We start from the raw sequence: 27,383 nt of genomic DNA, 5'->3' as shown, positions 1-27,383 counted from the left end.
CTGTTTTCTCAGTATTGTTTCTTAGCCCATCTCAACAAGATGGAATGAGTCGCCTCAGATATCACAACGGAACATGAATGCCAACTAAAGGGCACCTTTCTCTGATTTCCATCCTGCAACCTGCAATTTCAAGGCAAAAATGACAGTCAAACCATGTATAACACAGGGGTAGCACAAAATCAATTGAACTTGAAATCGCAACCCGAAAAAGAACTAAATACATCAGATGTGCAACTCCCCTCATCTGTCACCTTCTGAAGACATCCAGTTTTATTTTTATAAGTTAATTTTTCTGAAGAACTAATCTCTGGAGAATTCATAAAACCTTCCCTATATATTGATGGGGCTCAACAACTGTGCTGATGGAGGTTTTTAACCCTTAACTATGGGCATGGCAGGATGCACATGCCAGAGCAGAGGGATTACAGACTGATTTGGTGAAATACTTGTAACAAACCAACAGCTGAGACATAGATTTAGCGGGTGACAGCTGGGAACTCAGCCAACTGCTCCTGTTATTTCCTTCTCCCAGTGAGAACCAGCTCACACAAGGAGGTAATTGAAATCAATTCCTGTCACTGCAACATTACAGTTACAAATCGAAGCCCTCAAAAAGTCAGTGAATTCTAAAAGCTGGTGGTTTTTTCACTACAGATATGGCAAATTTCTTATGTCTGTCTGATGTGTAAAAATTGGTCACTCCATAAAACCAGAATAAAACCAAGAACTTTACTGCAGAATAGATGGTGAGGTAGCAGTCTTCTGGCTCTAAAGCAACTTCACTGTGAAAGAATGTGAGTTTCCTGGCGTGCATGCTCACAATTTACTCAAGCCTTTACTTTGGGAAATTGGCTGAGTTGTGTTTTCTTGGTTATCTGAGGAAGTCTTTCTCATGCCTGTCCTTTGCTTCTCTAGTGCTATGGAAATTGTCATGATAAGAAGTAGAAAATTTAAAAAAAAAATTAAAAACCCCCACCTCTTTTTTTTTAATTCTTTCAGTGTAAAATAAAACTTCCTGTCATTATTTATAGCAACTCCGATAACTGAAGACTAAAATTTGCTCTCTCAGAATGAAAACTCGAATATTTAACTCATTTCAAGCACTGTTCCCATGGCCACACAGAAATGATCTCTCCAACCTGAAACCTCTGCAACCAATGAATGATACACATCTATGCAAAGAGGCGATTTGGAAGAACAAAAGCTTAAAGGATGCATCATACCTTTGGCCTTACTCCTAGGAAGCCACTGCAGTTTGGGGCACCACACTTACAAACGGTCTTTCCATTTCCCAAACACTCCAGATTGTAGTTGAAAGTCAATTCAGTCCCTGGCACAAAAGCAGATCAAAACCAAGCAAGTTGTTAATGAATTACAGAGTAGAGTGTTTTACTGCTGAAGTAAAAGCACTTTTTAAATACAATGTCATAAATGACTGCCACCCCTACACAAGGACACCAAACTATTAATCTCCCCATAGATCTCTGTAGATTGAAAATTCAGTGCAACCCTCATGCCTGAAGATTTTACAGCTAAAAACGGGACTGATCCTGTAGCAGGGCCCAGTATCAACCTCCACTGATACCACGGCTGTGTGTGTTTCATTACACTAGTGCTGCTGTTAAGCCTCATGAATACCTGTATGAAAATAAAAGTTAAATCCCCTTCCAGGGTGCTACAAACCCTCCCTTCTCCTTACAAAACCCCCGAGGCTACTGCAGGCATTGACAGTGTGTTCCTTACCAGCTTTGATATTTACAAGTGCGAAGAGCCCGACCCGAGTGTCACCATTCACACACCATTTCTGAGTCTCACAGTTGGGCTGGCAGCAATGATTCATGAACCGAGCATAGTTGCCCTTTGGCCCAGCATCAATGATTCGATCCTGGAATTGCAAAAAAAACCCAGAAAACCACATTTCAATCAGCTGTCATCAACTGCAATCAACCAGCTTGGATGCCTCTGGCCAGTGCTGACAGATACAGCCTCCTGCACATCATCCTTCTCCTCAAAGACACAGGGCTCACAAAGAGCCAGGACAGCTCCACTGTTGGCTTTCTGGGAAACAAGGTCTCCCTGTGGCATCAGCACTGGATAAACACCACCACAGGACACTTCCAAGGCAGTGCTTGTGGTTTCAGGCCCCAAATTCTGCTTAAAAGCAAAATAGCAGTTCCTATTTCTAACATGTCAGTGTATAGAAGGAAAACAGGAAGAGTGTGCAAGCTGAGGTACACTGGTGCACAGCTTGTTATGGGGCTGGAGAGAGGAGGGAAGCTGCAACTGAGATTTGCTTTTGTAGTAATGAGGGAGATATTTAAAGACTTGGGTCTGCCCCATCAGCCAGACAGGGAGAACAAGATACGGTCAGTGTGAACTTGCAGCAGGATGATGGAGAAGACATGAAGCAGTCACTGTTATCCTGTCCCACACTCAACAGCTTCCTCCCCACATCTGCTTTCATGGTTTCCTTCTCATCTTTCCATGGTTGAGTGACAAAGTGTGGAAAGCAGCTGACAAAACCACTTAAACCTCTGAAAATCAGGAGCTCATAGCAGAAACCTGGCCTGCATGACCCACTGGGGAGCCTGTGGGTGTAACTAAATCCAACGTTCTACTGAGAACAGCAAGACCTGAGATGTGAACTTAAATGAAGGTCTTGCTGTGCCTATAACTTACATGTTTGAGGGCTGATGCCTCTTCTGGCACACACCAGCCCTGTTCTGGGCTCTCCAAGGTTCAACTGCTGGGAAGGATTCCCAGTGTTCCCAAATTCAGCCTCTTATTGGTTGCCAAACTCCTCCTGCTGAAGCAGGATCTATGGTCCTCAGACAACTGACCTTACCTCTTTCGAAAAAACTCAGGCAATAACTGTTCAGACTTTCCTCCTAACCCTGAAATCCAACCTGAAGTCCCTCTACTACACGTTAATTCATTTAGTCCTTTCAGAAAAAATGCAGACCAGCTCATCAGCAATGCTTACCACGTTTTTACTAGATGGAGTATCATGCCTTTCTTCCCATCTTTTTACTTCTGTTTAGGATGCTGGCAAGAGATTCCTTGCACATACCTTATCCAGTGTCAACATGTAGAAATTGGTAATGTCGTGCTCCTGAGCATAGCGGATTCGGGCTCGGCACTCCTCTTCGTCAATTAGTTCCCCAACATACTCATTAACAAATTCACCCTGCCAGACAGAAAACAACACGTTGGTAACACGAGACAAATTATCTGCAGGATAGAGGGATGTCCACCTTTGTGCTAGAACTTAGTTCCCGTTTCCTTCCGAAAAATCTCTCCCTGTGTTTTGCAGCCAGTTTGACCTATAACCTTCACCAAGAGCCCTGAACCATACATCCGTTTCACATGCTCAAGTAACTCAAAATAAATTAAATAAAGAACTGCGACCATCAGGTTATTCTTTGTGCCAAAGAAAGAATTAGCATCCAGGGACAGCACAGAAGTTAACCACAAGAACAGGACTTTGCTGCAAAGCTCAAAGCACTGCTCTAATTGCATTCCAGTTGAAAACAATATCCCTTTGGGGACCAAGCACATGGAGCAGCAGGATGCACCTGGGGCACCTGCTCCTGCAGTGAATCCATGGAGTTCTCCGGTGGTGAAGTACTGCAGAGACCATACTCCAGCCATTAAAGAGAACCCCAGCTCTGCTCCAGTGGGGGCTAACAGTTCCCCCCACTAATTAACTGAGTGTTTCTGTTTCCAGACTATCCACTGAAAGTGCAACAAGCACATGGAACGGCAGAAGCATCCTGTAACTTATGGCACAGCAGGCAGCAAAGTTTTCAACAGGACACTCACATTTTGCCTCTTCTGTCAAGGCCTCCATCTTACCATGTCATCCCTACTCCTTTTTCAAACATTCTTCTCATACTACTCTGTTTCACTTCATCCTTTATCAGCCTTGGGGTTCTTTCAGATTTAACATTCCTCCTTCTTTGTTAAGCACAGATATGCATCCAAAGAATTACTATTCTTTGCATTTAAAAAACACATACAAATGTTTTAGGTGGAGATAATCAGTTTCAGCAGTAATAACAGCCATCTCCAAGACACTGCCCTTTTTTAAGATCCAAGCCCTGATTTCTGTTTCTGACACAAGATTCTCATGCTGGATAAGCCTGGCCAGTCAAGAATGGGGGGAGGAATAATCACTGTTTCCCATCTGGAAATCCTGAGCACCATCCCATTGTTATTACAAGCAGACTGACCAAGCAATCACCTTTCTTACCCTGTGGGACATCAACACGCAAATCATTCTCTCGGTCAGCTGAGCCGAAACACTCTTGTCAAGACTGGAAAGATTAAATTCATCAATTTCTTTTTCTAAACAGCATTCTACAGCAAGAAGTCTTCTTCAAATTCAGCTTTCAAACCAAGAGTGATCAACACAGAAGCGACAAAGGAAAGCGACGCAAAGAGCGCAGGTACCTTCCTGATGTCTGTTTTGGCCTGCAAGCCCCAGCCTCGTGCCAGCGTGCGGAAGATCTGCACCTCGGGGTACTGGCGCTTGGAGAAGCACTGGTTCTGGCAGCGCTCGCCGGCAGGGCACACCAGGGGGTGGCACTCGTAGAGCAGCATGCGGTTGATGCACTCCGAGTCCAGGCCGCAGGGGTTCTCGTCCGTGGGTTTGCAGTTGCAGCGCGGGATCTCCGACAGGTCTGCCGTGAAGATCTGCACCTTCCCCACCGGCCGGTTCACCTTCAATGCACACGAGGGACATGAGCTCTTGGGAGCTACAGGTCACCCTGACAGGCAGTTCTACGCTCCACCCTTGCCTATGAGCTGAAAGGCTGCAGTGACTTAGTGACAGCGAGGGGCAGAAGAACACAAGTACGGGCACGGCTGTACTTTTGAGAGTGCTATTTTGAGAGGCAGAAGGTTAGAGGAAAGAGCTCAGGAGGATGTAGGCTCCCCATTAGCACTGCCTGGTGCAGTGTGTATTCTGTGATCCTGGAAGGGCAAGAGGCTGCCAAGTGTCCCCCTCCCATCATCACTGAGCCCACATCCAGCTCAGGTGGCCAGCCCAGTGCTCTTGCTGGGCACACACCATCCCTTTGATCAGCACCAAACCACTTTCTGCATCAAACTGCACCTTTTCCAGTCTGAGTGTCAGGTGCTTTTCCTCAGCTTTCCCTTACTGCCCTGCATTTTGAATGTTACCTTCAAGCTGGTTTGTGCTCTCAGCTGTCACACCTGTGACAGAAGGCCAACCACGCAGTTACCTCCCTACCCAACTGTCCTGCAGATGTAAATGGAAACCAAACCAGACAAGGCTGGGGTTGGAAGGCCCAAAGAGGAGCTCAGAGTTAAGCCAAGGAGCTCTCTAAAAACCGCTCCAGAAGGAAGCAGAGTGCAGCACCAGGAGGAGAAGCGACTGGCGTGTCTGTGGCATGAGCTGGGTCCTTGGGGTTTGGTTAAAGGCAGCGAGCACTGAAAAGCAGGCAACAGAGAGTCAGGACTTTGGAGAGAGACACTGAAGAAAAGCTCCTTGGTGTTCTTTCCCTGGCTGAGCCATTGTCTCACTTTCCTCTCCCAGAACACAAAAGGAAGGGATTTTACACTATTAAACTATTCCAGCCCCTGTATAAGTTACCTAGTCCCACCCACAGAGTTTCCATATTACAGCCTGCCTGGGGCTGGCCCAGTCCTGATCCTCCTTTGTTTAAACACAAACCCTGCAGAAATCCCTCATTAATCTCTTCAACACAATCTCCCCCACCTTCCTCCTAGAACTGCGTCCCACCTCCAACCTTCCTTGTCACTCAGGTTCTCCTCTGCTGCTTCCCATCTCTTACCCAGACTCATCACCTCATGAAAAGTGGCAAGATTCACAGGATTGGGTCAATCCACCACTGGCACTTCTCTGGCACTGGCACTCCACACCACACACGGCCAGCACACCTGCCCTACTCTCTGAGACACTGCTGGACAAAAACCAAAACAGGGCAATGCTTCAACTAGCTGCAAGCCTGACGTTATAAAGGATCCCAAGTGTATTTTGCAGCAGCCTCTTTGTGTGGGTGTTCCTTGGGATGGACTGGAGGTACTGATCTCCTTAGAAGGAGTGGACACAAACAGCTTCAGCCATTCCACCCTGAAGCCATCTCCAGTTCACCATCTGCTCCTGCAAACTGCTTTGCTTTCAGAGAGACAAACAGCTTGCACCCAGACCTCAGAAGAACTGCCATGAGTAATGACCACAACCGTCATTATTTATATAAAAGGGTATTTCAAAGGCTCTAAACTGCTTCCAAAGTTCCTTCATGTTGCGGCCAGAGGCCTAAAAATAGCTGTAATGAAAAACTACTTCCTTCACTGAAGCTGCCTGGCCCATACTGCTGCCACAGCAGTCACTTGTGCTCTTTACACCGCACAGTAACTCATGCAGGATATACCTGCCTGCCTAGAAATCCTAGCTAGATACAAAAAGTGACAGAAATCAGTTAGGTTTTCATATTTTGCTACATAAAAAGGGAAGGAGCAGACAGAAGCAAGTAAAAAAAGAACACAGCCCCTGAGTCAATGGGTTTCTGGTCAGACAGGATCCACTTCTCAGACACAGGCACATGCTTGGCCCCAGCTCTCAAGTCACCTCCATCCTGTAGGACTTCTAGTGCTGCTCCAATTCTGACTCAATAATAATAACAATAAGTAACAGCCCTTAACATGAATAGTTCCCCAAAACTGAGGAAAAGAGCTGATACTGCAGCCTGTACACCTGCTTCAGTATTTCTGTTCAGGCACCAACTGATACAGAAGGAGATATAAAACAATAGCAGAGATGATAGAAGATACTGTGGGTTACCACCCTTCAGAGCCCTGCTGCACTGACCACCTCCTGACCACCTCCCGTCCTGCACCACCTCGTTTGCCCACCCTGCCATCAGCAGCACAGAGCATTTGACCATACTGAGCATTACCAGCCCTCTGCCCTGGATTCTCAAGGTAGAGAGACACTTCCTTCAGACCACACTGACATGGACAGACAGCACAGACATGACCAGATCTATTCCAGCAAATCACAGCACCTCTGCTACTGCAACCCAGCTTGCTGAGGATGGAAAGAGGATCAAAGAAACCTTCAAGAACAGCCAGACACCCAAACAGCAGAAATGTTTCTATATACCTGTTGATCACCTGCACCGACAGCTCAAGACTTCTCTTCTGCACCTGCCCCCCACCACCTTCCCTCACCTTGATGTGTTTGTAGGGAGGAGGTTTCTTGTCATTCTTTTTGTCTTCCTGAAGTTGTCTCAGTTCTTTCTGTGCCTTCAACTCTTCAAATCTCACAGCAGCTTCCTGAAGAGCTAAGTGAGAGAACAGGCTCTGTTATGAGGAACTGCCTCTTGCTCACACAGAGCTGGACAGCCACTGTCCACCCAGTGCTCACATGGTTCAACAGAGAAAGGTGAAGAAAAGGCCAATGCAGCAGGGCAGCGCAGAAATTACAGACGGGGCCTGTTCATGGGTGATGAAACATCCCATCTGTTGGCTATCTTTGCCTGCCCTCTTGGGCAGAGATGCCAGGCAGCTGCAGCTACAACTCTCAAGTGCACTTTTATATCAATATAATGACTGCATGACACAAAGGAAAGCTGATACAGCAGCAGCTCACTTGAATTTTGAGATGTTATGTCAAAGCTAGACAAGCATTTGAGATCTGCGCACCCTTCTCCCTCTCTGTGAGTCAAACAAACATTCTGAGCATGCTGGATGATACATAAGCAGCAGCTCATTCTACAAATTTAATTTCACTTCAGTTTTAAGAAGACATTTTTCTCTGCTACAAGAATGACACTTTTCCAAAGAGGAATGAAAAGGGAAAGACCATGTACTTTCCTGGATGAAGACAAGTTACCTTTTTTGTATATGCCATCCACGCCTTTCCCCATCTTGTCTTTGCTGCTGACATCACCTTCCATGTAAGGGAACACACGAGCCTGGTGGGTCCACAGGTAGTCCTTGGAGCCAAAGAACAGCACAGGGAACTCACCGATGTCATGTTTCATTTTCTGGATGTTGACAGGAATTGTCCTAGGATGGCAAATCTCAGCTGGCCACCACCTGCAACATAGGGAAGAGCAAGATGAAACCTCTGTCTTCCTCACTTCCAGCCACCTCAAAAGTATGCTACTACATGGAGACATGGGAAAAAGTGTGTGAGGGCTACCAGGAAGGCTGGTGGGGAGAAAAGAGGCTACTGGAGGAGGAAAGCTCATGTTTTACCAGTAACATGCACGTAAAAAAGCCAGAGGCCTGCTGCAATGAACCCTGCATAGTGGAGCAGCTTCTCACCTCCATCACTATGAGCACTGCATGAAGAAGGGATGGGGACAAGTCTGGTCTATCTTCACCTACCTGTAGCGCCCAACTTTCACCCAGACTACTTCTTTGTAGTGTGGCTTTTTGCCTGCCTTGCAATCATTACAATACCAGCTTCCCTCTGGCATCTCAATGTTTAGACACTCACGGTGAAACGCAGCCGGGCACGACTCGCAGCATAAAAGGCTGCCCCCTGCAAAGACAAGGAGGAGGAATTGATCAGTCACTGTGCAGAAGCCCTGCACTCCCCATTTCCAGACAGACCTGGAAAAAGGGAATGATGGTCTCTCTTCCTGCAAGCCCTTTTCAAAAGTTGGGCCTTATTCATGATAAAAAAAAAAAAAACAAAAAAAACAACCTTCTAAGGATCCAGAAAAGATCCTAGCATGAAGCTGCACTTAAATGCCAGAAGATAGGGAGGCAGTCTGTTCTCTGCAGTTCACATTGGGACATTCTGGATGGGAAAATCCTCTGCCCTTTGTAACGAGCTCTTCCCAGGGCGTTCCCTGGTGCCAGAGGACCTGGCGCTGAGCATCTCACCTTCCGAGCAGACAAAGCACCAGCTGACGTTGACGTGCTCGTGGTTGCGGCAGCCCCTGCGCGCAGTGAAGTGGTTGGGGCAGATGATGCTGTTGGAGGCCAGGACCACGGAGCCGGCGGCGAGGCAGAAGTCGTTGGAGTGGTACGCGACCGGACACCGCACACAGCGCATCAGGCGACCTGCCACCGCAACACAGTCAGCCTCTGCAGGATTGCCACTCTCTCCTACTAAAACTAGACTCTACTCATACCTAAGCTCAAAATGAGCTTTAGAGAAAGAAGCTGACCTTTAATTTTTATAGAACACCCATTATATACTTGCAGGATTCCTTTAAATTTATTTAATATAACTAAACATATATAAAATTATAAAATCTGTAATACCTATACCATAGTTAAAATTGTATTATTTTGAAATGAAAGATCTCCTGCATGCCGTGCAGAAACAGTTCAAGAGTTCACAGACTGGGACTGCTTCCCATCATACACAAATAATTACTAAATCAGCTCCGACACTAATTACAGACACGGTGTTCCAAATGCTTAGCTGCACATAATGAAATCAATCCACGTAGCTTCTGAAAACATCAGCACTTGCCTCTTGTTTATCAGATTTTACCCTGAAATTCCAGAACTTCCAGGCAATTCAGACTTCCCTACAGGCCTAGTTTATGTGAGGTTTTTGAGAGCCTATTTTCAGTTCCTCACAGCAGACTATAAACAGGAAGAAGAGGTGGGAGAGAAGGGGTAAATGTGACCACCGAGAAGCAGCAGCCAGTCAACAAATGTTCAGCGGGGAAGTGACCGGCTGTGGGCTGCAGGCTTTTGGCCTTGGTGCTGTTTTCTACACCAAATACTAATAAATGGGGGCAAAAAAGCCGACTTTGACACAGACTCTGACAATAAAAATGGAGCCGGTCTTATTGTCACTCATCTTAAGATTCCAAGGATTAAAGAAAGGCAGGCTTAGAAGCAAACATACACAGTAATCACAAAAGTTTTATGTTTGATCTTGTGAGATAAAGGTCAAGGTATTGCTGCAAACAGCTCAAACAAATGTTTGCCTGAGAAGCTGAGCCCAAGGGTGTCTCTACTACAAGATGAGAGTTTACATAGTAAAAAAAAATGGCTAAGTAGAACAATATGATAGTTTGCCCTGTGCTGCTCTTGATGCTGCTGTGTTGACAGCCCGTGCTGCTCAGCAAGGCACCATCTGCAGCAGTGGCACAGCGAGGAGCAGGTGGGAGAAACATAAGTACTTGTCTGTACAGCTCCAGAGATTTACTCAGAAACCCACTGAGGCCTGAGGCAAAGCTGGGCGTGCAGGAATCCGAGCCTCTGGATAGCCTGAGAACATTCCAGCTGCCATGTCCAACCATGGGGAGTGCTGCCGAGCCTCACACTCTGACACCACCCCTTCCACTCCCCTGGGAGCAGCTATTCCTCAGCAAACACAGCCAGAGCTGCGGCAATGACACAAAGGCAACAACCAAAGAACTGGTGAACCAGGTGGACACGAAACAAAGAAAAACCAGGTGACTGCACCCCCCAGACCACCCTGGAGGACTCGGGTACCTTTAGAGGCAGAGATGTTTGCTGGGTTAGCAGCATGGCAGGTCATGCAGATGTGCAGGGAGCAGCGGAAGCCCTTGTTCTGCAGGACTGTGGGCGGGTATTTCTGTATGCAGGCTTCGTGGTAATACTTCCCACAGAGGGGCAGCAAGCACCGCTTCACATCCTCCCCACAGCTCTTGCACACAAAGCAGGTGTGGACCCCTGGAGAAAGAGCAATGCACTGGTCACACAGGAGGGCTAAATGAGGACCTGATGCTGTCACCAGGTTGCCTCACAGCACAGCACAGCTTCCCAGCCTGCTGCACCCATCCCAGAGCACAGGTCTCTGCACCAGGCTGGTTTGGCTTGAAGCTGCAGTAGAACTCCACATCAAAATAAATAGTTTTATAGCTGGGATTTCAGGCCAGGGGAAAAAAAAAATAAAAAAAAAAAATCAATAACCCTACTTTGAGATTTCCCCCCTTTCCAGCCTGAAAAAGACTCCTCCTCCCCATCAGACCCCTGTCCATAGTCCCAGATAAGAATTTGTCTCTCTTCCAGAAGATCATGGACATTCACTTCTTTGTACACCAAGTCTGAATCAACAGTGAGGCTGGTAAATATTTGAAGCCATTATTAATAACTTCAAATCAACAAAGAGTAGGTTTAGATTAAACATTAGGAAAAAATTCTTTTGTGCGAGGGTGGTGAGGCCCTAGCATAGGCTGCCCAGAGAAGCTGTGGATGCCTCATATCTGGAAGCATCCAAGGTCAGGTTGGACAAGGCTTGGAGTAATGTGGTCTACTGGAACGTACTCCTGCCCATGGCAGGGGGATGGAATTTGATGATCTTTAAGGTCCCTTCCAACCCAAATCACCCTGTGATTCTATGACTCTATCAGAAAGTCATTATTAGACATCAAACCAATAATCTGAGGACTGAGAGCTACCCAGCAGCCCTACAGCAGGCACATCACTTCAGTCAAGGAAGCACCAGGTAAGCTCACAGTCCTGCACTCACAGAGGCTGCCCTACCTGTGGAACACTCATTGCAGATGAATTTGCCCTTTGGCATCTCGGAGAGCCCAAGGCACTGCAGGTGGAAAGCACCACAGCACTGTGCCTCACACAGCAACAACTCCCCTGGCTTCTCACAGATCTGTGGGAAAGAAACACAAGAATTGAGCAATTTTCTTCCCCGCAGCATCCCAGACAGCAGCAGCCCCCCAGGCTGGCCAGAACTGCTGGCAGAGACCACCTGGGGAAAAATGCTACCTTTTCCTTGTGTCATTTAATTCAAGTAGTTTGTGTATTACCACTGTCATTTATCATCGACTCCCTGATATCCTACATTTGCTAAAATGTATCTTACTCTGATCACATCTTCCTAACCTCTGTGAACTTAAGCTGGTTAACTCTACAGTTAGTACTTGGAGGCTACCTGGGCTTACCTGGGGCACCAGTGTGTCCCAGAACTTACACAAAAATACTTTACAGTGGGATAGTTTCAAAGAGATTTCTTCAAGAACACTACCTGACACACATTCTCCTTGAGAGCTGCTCCTCCTCCACGCTCCCCCTGTATCTTTTTTGACGAAGGCACTCCATGGTCATTCTCTGACCCCTCCTCATGACCCTCTTTAGGGCTTGCAGCAGTCCCATGAACCAACGTCTCCCCCTTTAAAGAGAAAACTAGAATTAGGACTGTCAGTGGTGCCTATCCTGACTCGGAAACTACAAATTCAGTCACTGAGCACTTAATGGGTTTGGCAGGTGATTTGTGTGTTACCCACCCTGAAGAGAACATCCCACATACAGTTCCACCAAAAGATTTACAGGAAAGGAAAGGAAAGAGCTCTTAGTTTACTAGATGAATAAAAACACACACTCAATGCAATTATTTTCCTGTGCATAACCCCTCTCTGAGCAAGGAGTCAGCCCTGAATGGAAACAAATCAGGTAGACTAAAAAGTGAGAAGCATCCCAGTATCTACTTGCACTGGAAACACAAATGAAAAACGTCAACCTTCATAGCACCTGTCACATACTAAATAAACTACATTTCTCCTTTACACTTATCTCAGCTTGTCCTAACCCATGCAAAATAGAAACACAAAGGTACTCAAGGCCTGTGATAGTATGAAGTCAGCCAACCCCAAAATGAGCAGCACAGCAGGACGTTTACACCTCATCCTGACTGAGGTGTCCTGACACACAGGACAGTGGAGTCTCCCAATGTCCTGTATGAGGGTACAGCACTGCCTGTAACATCCACTGGTGAAAGAGCATTCTGGTGAGAGGATGGGTTTCAAATGACAAAGGCCCAATCACATACTTCACGGGGCAAGTCAAGGATCCTGCCATAGGGCTTCCTATAGTGCCCATGGCACCTGGCCAGGCACTGTTAAGAGGGAAGAATAGCAGGTATCCTAGAGACATTTGTTTCTACCACAAAACACTGCTGGTCCTGCAGCTACACTCGGGCAGCAGTGCCACGGATTTTATCAAGACAGGCAACTAAAGGCTAGGAAACCTGATCCTGCCAGCTTCCAGCCCACGTGGGAGGTCTAGGGAACACTTCAGTGGCCTCACAAGCCCCAGCCGCCCCTCCACAGTAGGTACAATTTAAGGACCATTAATACTGCACCATAGTGATGCCTTTAGCTACGTGCTTTGAACCAGAACATTTTAAGGACTCTGCCACTTTTAAACATGCCAGCTCACTGCAGGTAGCTGAGTGATCTCAGTGCACAGCTGCCAGGTCCTCCCTGGGTCACCAAGCTGTAGCCATTGTACACCCAGGCATAAATAGTACACCTGAGAGACCTTGTGAGGAATTCAAACTGCTGGCAGAAGCAGCAGCCATCACTCCCACACCTCCAGGCCAGCTTGGTGCAGGCTGTCCAGCAAACAAGCACGAGAGGGAGCTTTGCACCACTTTCTGTACTGGAAAGTCTGAGCTGTGGTGCTACTAAAGCTTGCAAGCAAAATTGAATGCCTTTTGAACGCATACTGAATCCAGGCAAAAAAAGAATATAAAGATCTTCTAAAGTTTAAAGCTGGAAAAACCTGGAGCTAGTGTTCTGCTCAGATAATGATGCATTCTTTGCCTGAAACTGTTGGTTTTTCCCCCTATTCCCTGAATGTAGGAGTATGATTTTATCTAGGGACACTTGAAAGTCATGCGCCTTCTGTGGAGAAATGATGCAAAGATGCACTGAGGGTATACGGAAGTACACAATACAAAGATGAATGGTATAAACTGACTTTATTAAGAGAAAAAAAAAGCGCCAAATCCCAACTACAGGCTACAGCCAGTCCAACATACCTTACAGAGTACAGCCTTGTTCTAACACTGCTCCCAGAACTGCCCAGGGAAGGGATGTCAGAGCTAGGCAGGATGGGCAAGGCCCATCCTTTGTGAACACGGAAAAGGGCATTGCCACTCAAGGCCATCACTCAAGGACCTGTCACTCTTTCCCCTCTTTCCTCTGCCAAGCACAAGCACTGCAACACTACACACGTCCTGCAGAAAGAAGGGCTCATCCCAGGTCTTCTTCCAGAACTCTCCCTGCTGCTGTGCCTGGCATAATCCCAAAGCCTGACCTGTTCTTTGGCACAGCCTGACCTTGGCTCACAACCTTGACAACCATTTCAACAGCATTTTCCATCCCATTCTGTCAGTCTCTTACTGCTCTGATGTTGTAAATTTGCACTCCTGGCTCCACAGACGGGCAAGGTCAGAGAAAGCTGCTTAGCTCAGCCCAGGTTGACAAGCTTTCCTCTGCCCTCTCTCCCTTGGAAGGCAGCTGGATCCAAGGCTTCACTGTGCTGTATCGTCAGACCATGTATTTTTTTCTAGCAAAGTGGAGTTCCTTTTCCAGTGTGCAGTCATGAATGCCACATGAAAGCACAACTGCATTTCCACAGCATCCCAATACTCACTAGAACTCAAGCACTCACTAAGCCAGGGGATGAACACCCACCACAGCAGCTAAAGAGACACAGTTACATAGAAAGGGATGCTGGCAAAGGTACCAAGCATTGAGTTTTTTTCTTTTTTTTTTTTTTTTCCCTTGCATGGTTTACACCGTATCTCACTTCTGGTACTCAATAAAGATGTCTACAGGCGGAAGCACTTGAGACTGGCTTTCCTCTGCAGTGAGTGGTGGGTACAGGATTCAGAGCCATGGCCTCCATCTTTGTTGCTCTGAATTGCCCCTCTTTTCATAGAGAATTTGCTGTCTCTTAGTGGATACAGCAGATAATGTTAACTGCCCCTGCCCAGAACTGGCAAAGGTATTTGTACAGGCTGTTTTAAAACATCAGTCCAGCTGAGCACACTTCAAAAAGAATACTAACACCAGCACAGGAAAGCTTACATGGACCAAGGGTATTACCTAAATTTATTAACTTTATCAGAAATGCCCTTTCCAAAACACAGCAGGGCGGCTGGAACTGTTTAAAGCGGTGTGAGGTTTGTGTTCTCCTGTAAACTGTGTTACAACAACAAATACAACAATATGTATCTATAATTGGCTCCTGAAATACATACTGACTATCCTGCCTGCTGCTGAACCTGGGCCACTGGAAGTGAGAGGCGATGGCGAGAGGCCCAGAGGTGTCCTGCCTCTCCCAGGAAGTCTTGCTTCCCCTACACTTGCTGAAAACTGGCTCATTCCTAAAAGGCAAAATGTGCTTGTCAGAGATATTTATATGTTGACCCTGATAATAGGTAGTAGAGGGAATTGCCCCAGTTATCCCTTTCTGCTGGATGGCAGAACGCAATCAGCGGCTCTTGAGAGCAGTCACAGACAGACGCCCCCCCAGCCCCTCCAATTGGGTTCTTGGCTCATCCTGGTTTTCAGGTGCAAACAGAAGGGGCTGAAGTCCAGTCAAGTGCTTGTGCTTCATACTGGCGTGTGAAAGGGCAAGAGTCCCACCCCCAGAGAAGACCTTTTACAGCAGTTTGATTTTCTGAGGTGCAAAGCAAGATGCCAGGCAAAACCTGGTTCCATGAATTCACAACAGCCTCTCTAAAAGAGAATCAGCTGAGTAGCAGTTTGAAAACATTGCCTGAATTCAGCATCATTATAAAATAGCTACTAGATCAAGGAAGTGTCTTCAGCCTAACCCCAGCTCATGCAGCTGCATCAGTGGGACAAATCCTCAAATGACAGGCCAAAGATGCCTCTAGCTTAGGCTCTGCCAAGCACCCTGGGAAGTAGCAAAGACGTTACAGGAATGAGAGCATGAAGACCCAACAGTACCTCAGAGTGTGGGGTCTCCCCCAGCCCCTCCTCATTTTTCTCCTTCTTGGGATGGACTGCAGCAGAGGTATGGCGCTGCCTCTTCCGCTTCCGCTGTTTCTCCAGGAGCTTTTCAGAAGCTGGGATGCAACAGAAAGACCATTCAAGGAAAATGCAGAAATAATTCCCTTGCTGCAGGTGACACCAGCAAGTTCTACAGCCCTTCTGAGGGCTTCAGGCTGGCTCCTATATTCTTTGAGGGCCTAAAGGCTGGGGCAATACCAGCCTGCAGGCACTCTGCCCTGCAGCCATCAGAGGACCACCAATTCATACTGGTTTAAGCAACTTTTGCTGGGCTGCTGAACCCAGAAGCCCAAGCACTTATACACACAGTGCCACAGGCACTGATCCAAATGTCACAACAGTCTGCCCTGCTATGCCTGCCTTCACTTACCTTCTCCCAGGTCCTGGAAGTGGGCTGGTGAGTAGAGCTCAGAGCTGTCACTCTCTGAAGGGCCAGTACCCTACAAGCACACAGGAGAGAGAGTCAAGTCACCAGATGAAAACAGAGGCACACACTCCTCCAGCCGTGAAACCTTTAGGAATGGCTGCAACACCTAATTTACCATCCAGGTCATGAATTAATCCGTCATTAGAGATTTTACAAGAAAATATTTGGTTTGTGTGCGTGATAAATCACACGTGTAAAAATCTGTCTCTGGGCAGGGAGAAATGTGGAGTCTGATGTGCCTTGTGCTCATCATCACCATTCACTGCTTCCTGTGCTCTCCCTAAAAGGCTGTAATACTCTCTAAGGTACTAGGAAAATACTCCCTCTTCTGAGTTTACACTTTTACAGAACTTAAAACTGAAATACACTGGCCTGTACATTACTGCAATGGTGAAAATTGTACTAAGACTCTGCCTCACAGTGAAAGAAAAAGGAAAGTGTTATTACTCAACTTTAGGAACAGTGGCAACAAGTTTTGTGCAGGTACATGATCTGAAATAAATACAAGTTGCTTTTTTCCAAACCATGTCACTGAATATTGAGTATTCAGTGAATACTCAGAAGAGCAGCGTTTTCTTTAAAAATCTGAACCAAACACGGTATCCTACGTGTGATTCATGCCAAGCCTCCATCCTGCTTCAAGCTCTGCACTTGCATGCATTCATCAGCTCACTTGGGAAGGCAAAAAAGAAAACACTGCTCAGAGGAAATTTGATGGAAAAGGACGAAGCTTTAGGTTCAGATTCAAGCTACACTGTAATGCGACAGAAAATCTCTGTGCAAAACACTTCTGCTCATACCATCCTAGCCAGCATCCAGATGACTCCTTTTCCATATAAATCAATTTTAAAAAAGGAGATTTTAAGCCAAAACTATCCAATCTCCGTTACAACTGGGGTGGGGGACAGTGGATTATTTCACCATAACACAGCAACCAGCACCTTTGGGAAGGGTGGACCTTTGCTCCTGGGCCAGAGCCAATAAAAAACCACATCCCATTGCACTGGGTCTTGTTTAACAGGATCTGCTGTCAAGGCCTGTCTTCTATCCGATTTTCAAAAGAGCTGAAAGGAAAGTACCTTCTTTTGGGGAGTCCATTCCTCCTTCTTTGGCATAAAGGCAGTGTCCAAGTCATTGGATTCCAAGAGCTTTTTAGTGGGCTTCCTTTGACGCTTGCTTTCAAAGTTTCCTGCAATGAAACCCTTCACATCAGATAAAGAGGGGTCTTCTTGTCTTCAATCAGATTAAGACCATCAAGTAAATAGCAGCCAACAGTTCAAAACAATCTGCTTCACCCTGTCTTTGGGATCATAAGCTCCTAGGGCAGAGATGCCAATTACCTGCTTCTGTACAACTTCAATAAAAACAGACCTCAGTCTGCCATGACCTTCGGGCTCACCTCAGTATGTAATATAAAAATCCACCCACAGAAGAGAGGCTGTGAACTCACTGCCAGCAGGTAACACATGCTGGCAGCACAATTCACATAATTTCCCAAACACTTTGATCTGCATAAGCCAGTCCTACCACTGACACAGCCCTGCCTACACTCCCACACCCCTCACACCAGTATTCATGCTGCTGTAGTAAACAGGCTGAAGATAACAATCCTGGTTTAATCTATTTGAGAAAAGACACCCTAATAAAACTAGGTGCAACCTGCACTATTTCCTACTCAAGCTTTATCCTGGCCCTCAGGAAGTAGCAAATTGCTAGACCTGGGCAATTTTGGCAACAGTATAAACTTAGAACCAGGAAATGCTGATGCTGAGTGCAGACACTTCACAGACACAGCCGGTTACCCATCCCACCCCATTCATCTGCTGGCTTCGACAGCCTCAGCTGTGCCCTTTGACACCTCTGTAGGCACAGCTCATCCATCACACCCCTAACCCTCAAGACAAGCTTCTGCCCACTCTGTGTGCTTCAGCAAGAGGTGAGGGGAAACGAGGGGAAAGAGCTACACAAAACCCAGACTGGATATTTGCTCCCACTGCTGCAGCCTGTTCTGTTCTCTTGCATCTCCAACCCTGGATTCACATCCTCAGTTTTCCCTCCTTTAATCCCAACTTCCCACTTCCTTGTGACACCCATAAGTCTCCAGAGGCAATCCCTCTCCCCTCACACATGACAGGCTGTCTGACCTCCCACTGACCATGAATCTGCCTGCTTGGTTTTTTGTTTTGGTTTTTTTTTTTTACTACAAGCCCTTTAGGAACAGTGTTCCCTCCAAGTTAGCACAGTCAGAACACCAGGGCTTTAACTCTGAACATGTCTTTAGATGTTACAAGAGAATAAACATTACTAAAAGGAGACCCTGAGACTGACACTGCTGGAAAGGAAAAAGGACCCTCAGACCAAACTCCTCCTACACTGTGCCTCACTGATAGCCAAGGTCCTGGCTTGCTGTTCACATAAGTCTTCAAAAATTTCTACAGATACTTAGAACCTCTTAAGGGGAAAGTTCTCCCAGAGGGAATTTTGTGCTAGAGCTTCCTGAGCTATCTAGAGGAGCAAAAGGTCACTCCATGAGCAATGCAGCTTAGACTTTGTGCATCACGCTCAGCACAGCAATGTTCCCCCAAAGGGGTTTACAGCAACAAAAGACTGTCAAGCTAAAGGAATGTCACTGTTTGGAAGCACAGACAGCAAAGACTCAGAGCAGGAGTTGTGGCCTCCTTCATTTGGACAAAAGAGGCATCCTGTGCCAGGATTAAAGAAGACCACAACAGTCTACAGAAAGCCAACAGCACCAGGTCACTGGATACCCTTGCACCTGCCCTTTCTCCCTTCTCAACGAAGTAAGTCAGTGAGTGAAGGAAGGCAACAACACAGAGCAACAGCCACTGACCTTTTCATGCTGCCCCAAGCACCATTTTCCACTGAACTTGTGTTACTTTCACTTACAAAAGCAGCATCACACAACCTACCAACTCACCTGATTTCAGGAATCCCTCTTCTGCATCAGGAGAAGCAGAAACTTCAGAAACATCTGAGGAAGACAGAACCACCACCTCTGGTAAATCTGAAGATCCTCCTGGAACTTGATTAGGGGGATCAGTGGAGTGGGATCCTAGTTCTGAGAAGGAACACTCTGCTTCAAGGACGGGAGGGGACTCTTTGGTTGAAGATGGAGTTGAAACCAAAGAACTTGACCCCCGCTGGGTATCTCTGTTAGGACTGCCTTGCGCAGGAACGCCTCCTTCAAATTCAGACCTCGCCACAGAATTCACCTGGCATGGTGAAATATGTTGGTGAAAACATTCATCCTGCATGGCACTGCACACAGCAAGAACACTCAGACACCAAGAACGTGAACACACACAGACCAGACCCCTGAAGTAATATCCACGAAGAGCACATTGACCTCCACCCACCTTTTGCAATTGCTCCTGGCTCTTCTTTGATTTTTTCTTGGGTGCAAACAAGTGATCATATTCTTCTGCATATTCCAGAAGCCGTTTACTTGGCTTTCTAAGGCGTTTCCTCTCTGAATGTGCTAAGAAAAAGGAAAGCAGCTTCAAGACTGTGTTTCTGAGATGATCACAAGACATCTGTGGACAATAGCTGTTCCTGCCTTCTTTTCCAGAGGTTCCATGTGGGAAGAGCTGATCATTCTTTGAGACAGCCTAAAGAATTTTTGAGTTTCCTATTTTCCAAAATCCCAACTTAGCAGAGGGGATCTTTAAGGGCTTCAAGCAGTTCAGGTAAGAAATCAAAACACCTCAGACTGAGAGGCTCCTGAAATTTCACCCAACATGTCCCTACAAGCTACACTTAACTCGCCTGCAGTACTTCTACCAGAACCAAAGGCCATTAGTAACTCATTACTCTTTTGCTGTTTACCCAAACTCTTTTGGTTTCAGTGCAGGGGCACAGGAAAACACTGTTTTCCCGTAACACACTTCAGTCACTAGTTTCACTAGGAACACGTAAGCTTAATTCCTTCCCTTCCCCTCCTCCCTGGCATTTTTTTATATACTACAAATTCCCCATCTGCTACTGTGAGCCTATTTATTGCTTTGTTTGTTCCACAATGAGATCAGGGAGCCAGTGACTGCGACACTTCTCGTCTCTGCAGTGTGGTACCATTGCAAGGTAAAAGGTGTTTCCTCACCACAACCCTAACCACCCATGCCACAACACGCCAACATGTGGCAAGCTCCAAAAAACTGAACCCTGACACTCTGTAACATCTCAGCAAGATGCAAAGCCAGGTGATGCACATTTACGTCTTTTTCTCATTTCCCAGAATACCTCTGAGTACCTCTGACTTTTCTCCTTTTTTAGCATTCAAAATCATTAAATACTATTGCCCAAAGATTTCCCCTAGTCATGAAAACACCTGCGGTCTCCTGAAAGTTTTGGAACAAACCATTAATATTCTTTTTGCTTCATTTCATTCGTAGGAGGTGGCTTTTTCTTCTTTAAAACGGAAGCATTTTGTAACAAAGCATTTCAATGCAACGCTTCTGAACAGGGATGTTGGACAAGACTGCTGCATTTTATTGTGGCTTTATGGTTAAACAAGCATGAAAATGCCAAACTTGGCCAAAACAGAAGAAAGAAACAACTTTCTCAAACACAGCTATTTTCAGCTTCTATTAACACTCTGCGCAGGTGTCTGAGTGTAACACATTTCAGCACATAAGCAGTTATGGGATGAGTATCCTCACCAAGCAACTATTTAAAGCCCCAAAGCCATGCATCAGAGTACACAGCACTGTGCCAGAAGGGCTGGCTTAACTGCTCTTTGTTCCCAAAAGGAATCTTGTACAAGAATTCCAAATGCAGAACGACAGTGGCAAATCATCACAGACGTGATGAAACTATTATTTAAAAAACTGGCTTACATCAGCCCAATACAACCAATCTTCACTTTTGCCTTATTTGCTCTAAACCACTGTACAAGGTTTGTGGCAAAATTATGCCCAATGCTGCCATTTAACTATGAAAAAGACTTTATGTAGTTTGAGCTTAGTGGAAATGGCACAGTTGTGACTGCAATCTGTTCTGATCTCTTACGCTGAAGGTGCCTGTTGTGGGCAGGGATGGGTCACATCTTCTCAAAGCACTGCAGTCAGTCCGGTTTCCATACTTTCTAGGCTTTGCCCAACATAAAGGAATGGTCTCAACACAGCATTAGAGGTTTACTCAGTCCCACCAGCACTGGGGATGTTACAGTAACCCTGACAGTGGCTCCCCACAGCACATCTGTACAAAAGGGGGTGGGTGTGCAGAGCTCATGTGCTATTTAGGGCAGGGGAATTAGTTTATGCTGCAGTGGCTGATCTGGCACTTTTGCCAGCAAACCCAGACCCTGACTGCTGCTGCTGCACCCCTGTGTGCAGCTCCAAGACCCTGAACACTCCTCTCCACTACTGCCACCTTGCCCAGAACCCACTGCCTTCCTCTGCCACTACTACCCTCTTACCTTTACTGCCTCCCAGCACCTCCTCCTCCCTAGCTCTCTCTGCAGACCTTTATCTTTGCCTCACACAGAATCACTGCCAAACCACCATGAAGCCATAAGAACCTGTCTAGATCTCAGTGTGAAGGAAGAACCCACAGCACAGCCCAGAACCTGCATCCTCTCACCTGCTCTATAGAGACTTCAGTCCTCAAAAACACACAGACCCAGGCAGAGGAGTCAGTGAATGATTAAGCTGGTCATGACTTAAAACCAGAACTTTTACCCCATGTGTTACATCCTACAGGCTTGTTTTCTGGGCCTGCTGCAACTTGCCTTGGGCAAGTCCCACAGCCACCAAGCCAGGAGTTGCCTTTGCCACAACTGAAACACAAATGCAGGCTGCCTCCAGCAACCACAAAAAGCAAAATACAACACATCAAAATGTGCACTGAGGGAACACATAAGTGACAGAATGCACACTGGCTCAAAATTTTGATGAGTTATATTATTTTAAGATATCACAATTAGATTAGAGCAATTTAGTTTGGTGAAACCTATGCAGAAACCTAATTTTATTGGGTTTTTTACTGTGTGTTTCCCCAGATTCCCTGCAGAAGCTGGAGGACGGTACATGCTGAATGTGGTTCTATTGCTCCCATTCCTTCCACACACCCTTTTATTTCTTCCTTTGGCTTTAACTAGATGTCCCCACCTCTGTGGGAGAGGCAGGGCTCTCTTGCCTTTTGGTCCTCAGAAGCCTCCTCCTTCTTAGGTCATTTCCCTTCCAATGCTGCTGCCTTACTTCTGTCTGCCATATTCCAGACCCACCTCCAGCTCAGCCTCCCTGGCAGCTTCCCTCTCTTCTGTTCTCTCTTTCATCCATTACACAGCCACACCAGAACTGTTAATTAGATCTGTGGGGCTCCACAATTCACTATGAGCAGCTAATAAAATTCCACCCTAAACCCCAAAAAACTCCCAACACATTGTCTTGAGGAAATCCTATAGAACAAACCAAAGACAAACTATGTCAAACAGCACTATGAAGATAAAAAACAGAGCAGCCATTGAGGCTCACTTTCCTGGAACTTTCTAGCACTGACCTATCCCACTAACACCAACCTTGTGGCTATAAGGAACACATTATGAAGGCACGAGTTAAAAAAAAAAATCCTAGGCTCAGGATTCATATTTTACCTTTCACCATGGATGAACTAAAGATTTGTAATGTGTGTATAATTTTCTGACCAATAACCTGAGTACAAGCTCATAATTAACCTGCCTCCTTTGTCCTCCGTGCTTACAGAGAACTCACACCAAGGTCCCACACTTTCTTCTGCTCAGACGTAGACATCTTCACATTGTCAGACAGCCACAAGTTTCGTAACTTATCCTTTAAATGAAAAAGTGTAAAATGTATACAAATACTCTGGCGCAAGTCCAGCTCCCTTACCTTGTGCAGAGAATTCAGACTGGGGAGCAAAGTTGCCAAGCTCTGTTTCTGAGTCCATCACACTGGTGTTTGGCTTACCACATACATTCAAACGTTTATCAACTAAGTCTAAACGATTCTCAAAGTCCTGAACTGCCAGGTCTCCCTCAAGCACCTTTGAATGAGGGGAATGCCTACGTCCCAAGCACTCATTTCCCTTCAGTGAAAAGCCACGAGAATTCAGGCCAAAGGCACTCTCCAAGTTTCCTTGTTCCCTAGATCTACTGATGTGCTTATTAGATCTAGCACTGCTTTGGTTAAAACGCTGCCATCGCTTTTTGGGTGCTACGTGATTTATATCATTAGACTCATCACCAAGAGAGCTCTCACTATTTGCCTCTGAATCCAAGTCTGGACTCTCCCCATTTTCAGCAGAATTGCAGCTCTCATTATTTCTACCAGCTTCAGGTCTCCTTCCAATACGACCTAAATTGTCATCAGATAAACAGGCAGAGTCTTCATCAGTTGAATGCTCTGTTAAATCAATACACTCTTTCCTCTCAGTATCTTCTGCCTCATTCCCTAGAGGACTGGTAACCGAACCGTGCACACGGAATGCATGTTCTCCTGAATCTCTGGGTAACCGACTTAGTAACTTACTTGGCCCTCCTGGTTTTAAGTCCTTTCTGTTTGAAACTGTTTTATCTCCAAGCTTTGATGACTGCTTAGATTTTGAACAGTTGCGTTTGGACATGCAATTTGTGCCATTTGTCCCAGAAACAGCAGCACTCGCAGGCTCCCTTTTACCAGTACCAATCCCTGTCAACTTGGTTGGAGGATTGCGTGAAAATGAGGAGTTGCTTATAGCGGAGTTTGGAGTTACCGTTTCCTGGACACAATCTCCATTTTTTTCTATTTTATATGGGGGGCCTACAATAGACAAAGACTTGAGACCACTTGCAGAATTGCTTCCAGAACTATCACCTGTGCTGGTATTTCGAAATGGGACTATATTTTGACCAGTCATCAGTTGCTGCTCTTTTGTCTTACTGTCATGCATATCTTTCAACATCATTAACAAGGTGCTGAATTTGTAATCTGGTTCAATAGGCAAACGACCATGACCAGAGGCAGAAGAGAAAAGCAAAGGTACTGTGGCCTTTTGAGTGCCAGAGTCACTGGCATCATCATTCATGGACCGATACGACAGTTCCTTCAGCTCCGACAGAACGTGCTTCACCACGGCTGTTTCGATCTCAGAAGAATCCGTGCGTTTCTCATGCATGTTGTTTAACAGTTTCTGACCATCAACTTTTCCACTTCTCTGAAGAGAATCTCTTGGAAGGCCAGAGAAACCTTTGGTATCTGAAGGGCAACGAATCATACCACTCTCCTCTTCTGCAAGAGAAGGCTCCAACCCAGCAACCTTATCTTTATGTTTACATTTTATACTCCTGATTCGGGGTAATTTCACACTTTTCGGTTTTAAGATTGCTTGATTTGTAACAGCAGGCCAGGAGCTGTCCTTGGAAACACTTTGGGGGGTAGTGTGCTTGTTTGCTAGGGAAAGATTGTCATTTCTCACATCTGAAGAGCACTCGAGAGGTGTCGATGACATCTCAGCATCAGAGAAACCTACTTCAAGCTCCCCATCTGCAAATTCAGCATCAAGTCTGTTGGTTACTGAACCTCCCAGAGGTTTGCGATCTCTGTGCGACTTCTTCCTGGCCCTTCTGCTGCTCTTCTGAGAAAGATACATGGAAAGTTTAATGTTTCCACTTGACGTCATAGGAAAGTCCTTCTCCACTTTATCTGAAGAATCACTAACTTCAAGAGCACTAGAGGCTCTTTCTGAACTTTGGTCCATGGTATCTACATCACTGTTCCCACCATCTGAGAGGGAAGAGGATGAATCTGATTCAGTTCGTTTTTTCTCAACACCAACATCAGATGCAGAATAGTGTATTTTTAACTTGGAGCTGCACAAAATACCCAGGGAGCTCTTCTCTCTCTCAAAAGACGGGCTGGAAAACAAATCTCCTTGGAAGGTGTTTTTCAGAGCATCACTTTTACGGTTCTCATAGTCCGGTTTTAAAGGTGCCTTTTCAAAACGTCTCTCTCCGAAGGAGGAAAGCAAATGGTTTTCCCTGGTGCTACTCGAGGCTGTCAGGCTGTTGGCAATCCGGCGAAGCTCATGAGACGCGTGTTTCTCTGGTAGGTCCCCAACAACCACGTTTCTAACTATGCTCTCTGGTGTTTTGTCTTTGATTTCTTCCCTCGATGTCTCCCCTCTTGCGCCACTCTTTTTTACTCTAGTCCTTTTTCTGCTTTCAGAGGTTGTTTTCAAGTGTGGCTTGATGTGCAATTTTCCTTTTTCACTGCCCATGTGTCTGGAGTCAAAAGCCAAGGATTTAAAGCAGCCATTCAGTTGTGTGTCCCTTTCAGCTCCAGGGCCATTGGTGTAGTATTCCAACTGCACATCCTTCTCGCTGTCCGGCTCGCTGGAGTTCTGGCTGCACTTCTGATCCTCTGGCCCCCCAAGAAGAATGTCTTCTGCCTGTCCAACACTGACTTCCCATTTAGCCCTAAATCTCTGAGGAACCTTAAAAGTTGGAGACAAAAAAAAAAGACAAAATTTGAGTAGGTAATCAAAGAGATAAAAGCGAGGAGCACAAGGCACAGAACACAGTGACATTCCTGCATTTTGCATCTTTAAGACAATCACATGGATTCCCTGAGACTGTGTCTGGCAGACACAGGAAGTACTCCTGGGTAAGCACCCTGCATTCCAGCTGAGCCCAGTGCATTCCCAGAACAGTAAAAAGGTCCCTGGCAAGTACAGGTCTCTGAGGAACCAGATGTCTTGGCATTCCAACACATCCTGAACACAACAGCCTGTAAAGGGCAATGCATATGGTATGGATCCCTGGCACAGAAATGCAAAAGCTACAGCCAGCAAGCCTTGCAAGGAAAATGCAGCATTGTTTTCCTCAAAATATCTGAGCAGACCTGTTTGCTGTGCTCATTGTTGATTCTTCCTGCATCCCCTGAATTCAGTGCACGATCTGCCCTCTCCATCAACTCACCTCGGGACAAACATGAGATCCACACACATCTAAGATGTGCTCTATCAAGTTCACAATTCCTGAGAAGTCTCCCAATTTAACTCTGTACCTTTAGAAAAACCAGAAAGCTCTCTGCATATTTAACAGGAACCTCTGCTAATACTCAAAATCAACAAGAAACTTGTGTCTTATCTGCATATGTAGTTTTTGGCTGCACAACAGCAAATCAAAAGCTTCACAACTGCTCCTAAAATCAAAACCAATTCCAAGGCACGAGGAACAACTCACATTGGTGACACTTTCCTTTTAAAGAAAAACTCGAACCAACAAAGTCTCATCTCAGCAGACTCAAGGAGTTTTATGAAGCCTGATAGCAAACCAGCCAAATACCCTCAGCTTTGCATTAACTTTGGCTGCCAGGGGTGCAAACCTCAACATTTATGTGAGCAACAAACATTTAATTCCCTCTACTGTGGGCACACTGGCAATCCATTTACATATAGAATGAGATTTCAGCCATGCAGCACTTCCACGACCAGAGAAGTTACTAGGGAGCATGTCAGATGTTGGGAGGGCTGAGAGCACAAGGAGAGAAGTCTTTGAAGAAGATACTGAACATGCCCTTGAAAAAGAAAAACCAAATAAGGCTGTTGCTCCCAGGGACTCACATCTGCAAGACCACAGCCAATCCGGTGGTTCTGCACTAACATAGGCTACAAAGCTTTAGAGTAAGAGAAAAAGAAAAAGAAAAACCAGATACCATTGCCTAGTATAACTATTTGCTCTCTTACAGTAACACAGTCGCCTCTGTAGTTCTTCACTTGAGCAATTCTAACGAGTTAATTTTTGCAGTCACCTTCCTAAAGACATAGACCAGACCCCTGTGTCACATTACATTAACTGGCTACAACTGCTCAGGGCTGTTATGTTTGGAAACGGAGATGATGCGATGAGCCACAAAACTCATTCCCACAGGCTCACTGACAAAGCATTTTCCAAGTCAAATTATAAGTCCTAACAAGTTTCTATAAAGAGAATTACTGAAGCAGTGCTAAAAACCCCACTGCTTTATCTCAGCCAGTGATCTAGTGAAGCATGCAACTCCAGCTCTGATTCAGATCAGCCAAAGGAGGCTGCCAGAGAGCACAGAAGTTTTTTAGCAGTGCTGCAATCCACATCAGGAGAGGGCTGTGCTGCTGAACAGATCCCACACCAACAGAGCCCAGATTCCTCTGCCTTCCAGAGCTGTCCAGGGCAATAGAAACAGCAGGCC

General features: G+C 46.0%; 1 protein-coding gene across 3 annotated transcripts in view; it reads right to left on the bottom strand.

Moving 5' to 3' along the window:
- The window catches only part of NSD1 (nuclear receptor binding SET domain protein 1), a 61,201-nt gene that overhangs the window by 13,881 nt on the left and 19,937 nt on the right, over positions 1 to 27,383 (bottom strand). For 2 of the 3 annotated variants that reach the window (XM_066197497.1, XM_066197496.1), the window contains exons 5-21: positions 23,067 to 25,647; positions 19,578 to 19,699; positions 19,139 to 19,433; positions 17,280 to 17,389; positions 16,144 to 16,213; positions 15,711 to 15,829; positions 11,975 to 12,118; positions 11,476 to 11,599; positions 10,462 to 10,662; positions 8,887 to 9,066; positions 8,383 to 8,539; positions 7,883 to 8,088; positions 7,219 to 7,331; positions 4,453 to 4,722; positions 3,071 to 3,187; positions 1,744 to 1,885; positions 1,224 to 1,330 (exon numbers count right to left, since the gene is read on the bottom strand). In XM_066197497.1, the coding sequence (XP_066053594.1) occupies positions 1,224 to 1,330; positions 1,744 to 1,885; positions 3,071 to 3,187; positions 4,453 to 4,722; positions 7,219 to 7,331; positions 7,883 to 8,088; positions 8,383 to 8,539; positions 8,887 to 9,066; positions 10,462 to 10,662; positions 11,476 to 11,599; positions 11,975 to 12,118; positions 15,711 to 15,829; positions 16,144 to 16,213; positions 17,280 to 17,389; positions 19,139 to 19,433; positions 19,578 to 19,699; positions 23,067 to 25,647 (5,058 nt within the window). The remainder of the gene's footprint in view (positions 1 to 1,223; positions 1,331 to 1,743; positions 1,886 to 3,070; positions 3,188 to 4,452; positions 4,723 to 7,218; positions 7,332 to 7,882; positions 8,089 to 8,382; positions 8,540 to 8,886; positions 9,067 to 10,461; positions 10,663 to 11,475; positions 11,600 to 11,974; positions 12,119 to 15,710; positions 15,830 to 16,143; positions 16,214 to 17,279; positions 17,390 to 19,138; positions 19,434 to 19,577; positions 19,700 to 23,066; positions 25,648 to 27,383) is intronic. The other variant, XM_066197499.1, reaches the window with a different exon arrangement.

This window comes from Chamaea fasciata, unplaced genomic scaffold, assembly GCF_029207755.1.
Source record: "Chamaea fasciata isolate MVZ Bird 193981 ecotype frontalis unplaced genomic scaffold, bChaFas1.0.hap1 SCAF_15, whole genome shotgun sequence".
NCBI classification, from domain to species: domain Eukaryota; kingdom Metazoa; phylum Chordata; class Aves; order Passeriformes; family Sylviidae; genus Chamaea; species Chamaea fasciata.
The sequence above is the reverse complement of the archived record's forward strand: the minus strand, read 5'-3'. Positions and strand labels throughout refer to the sequence as shown.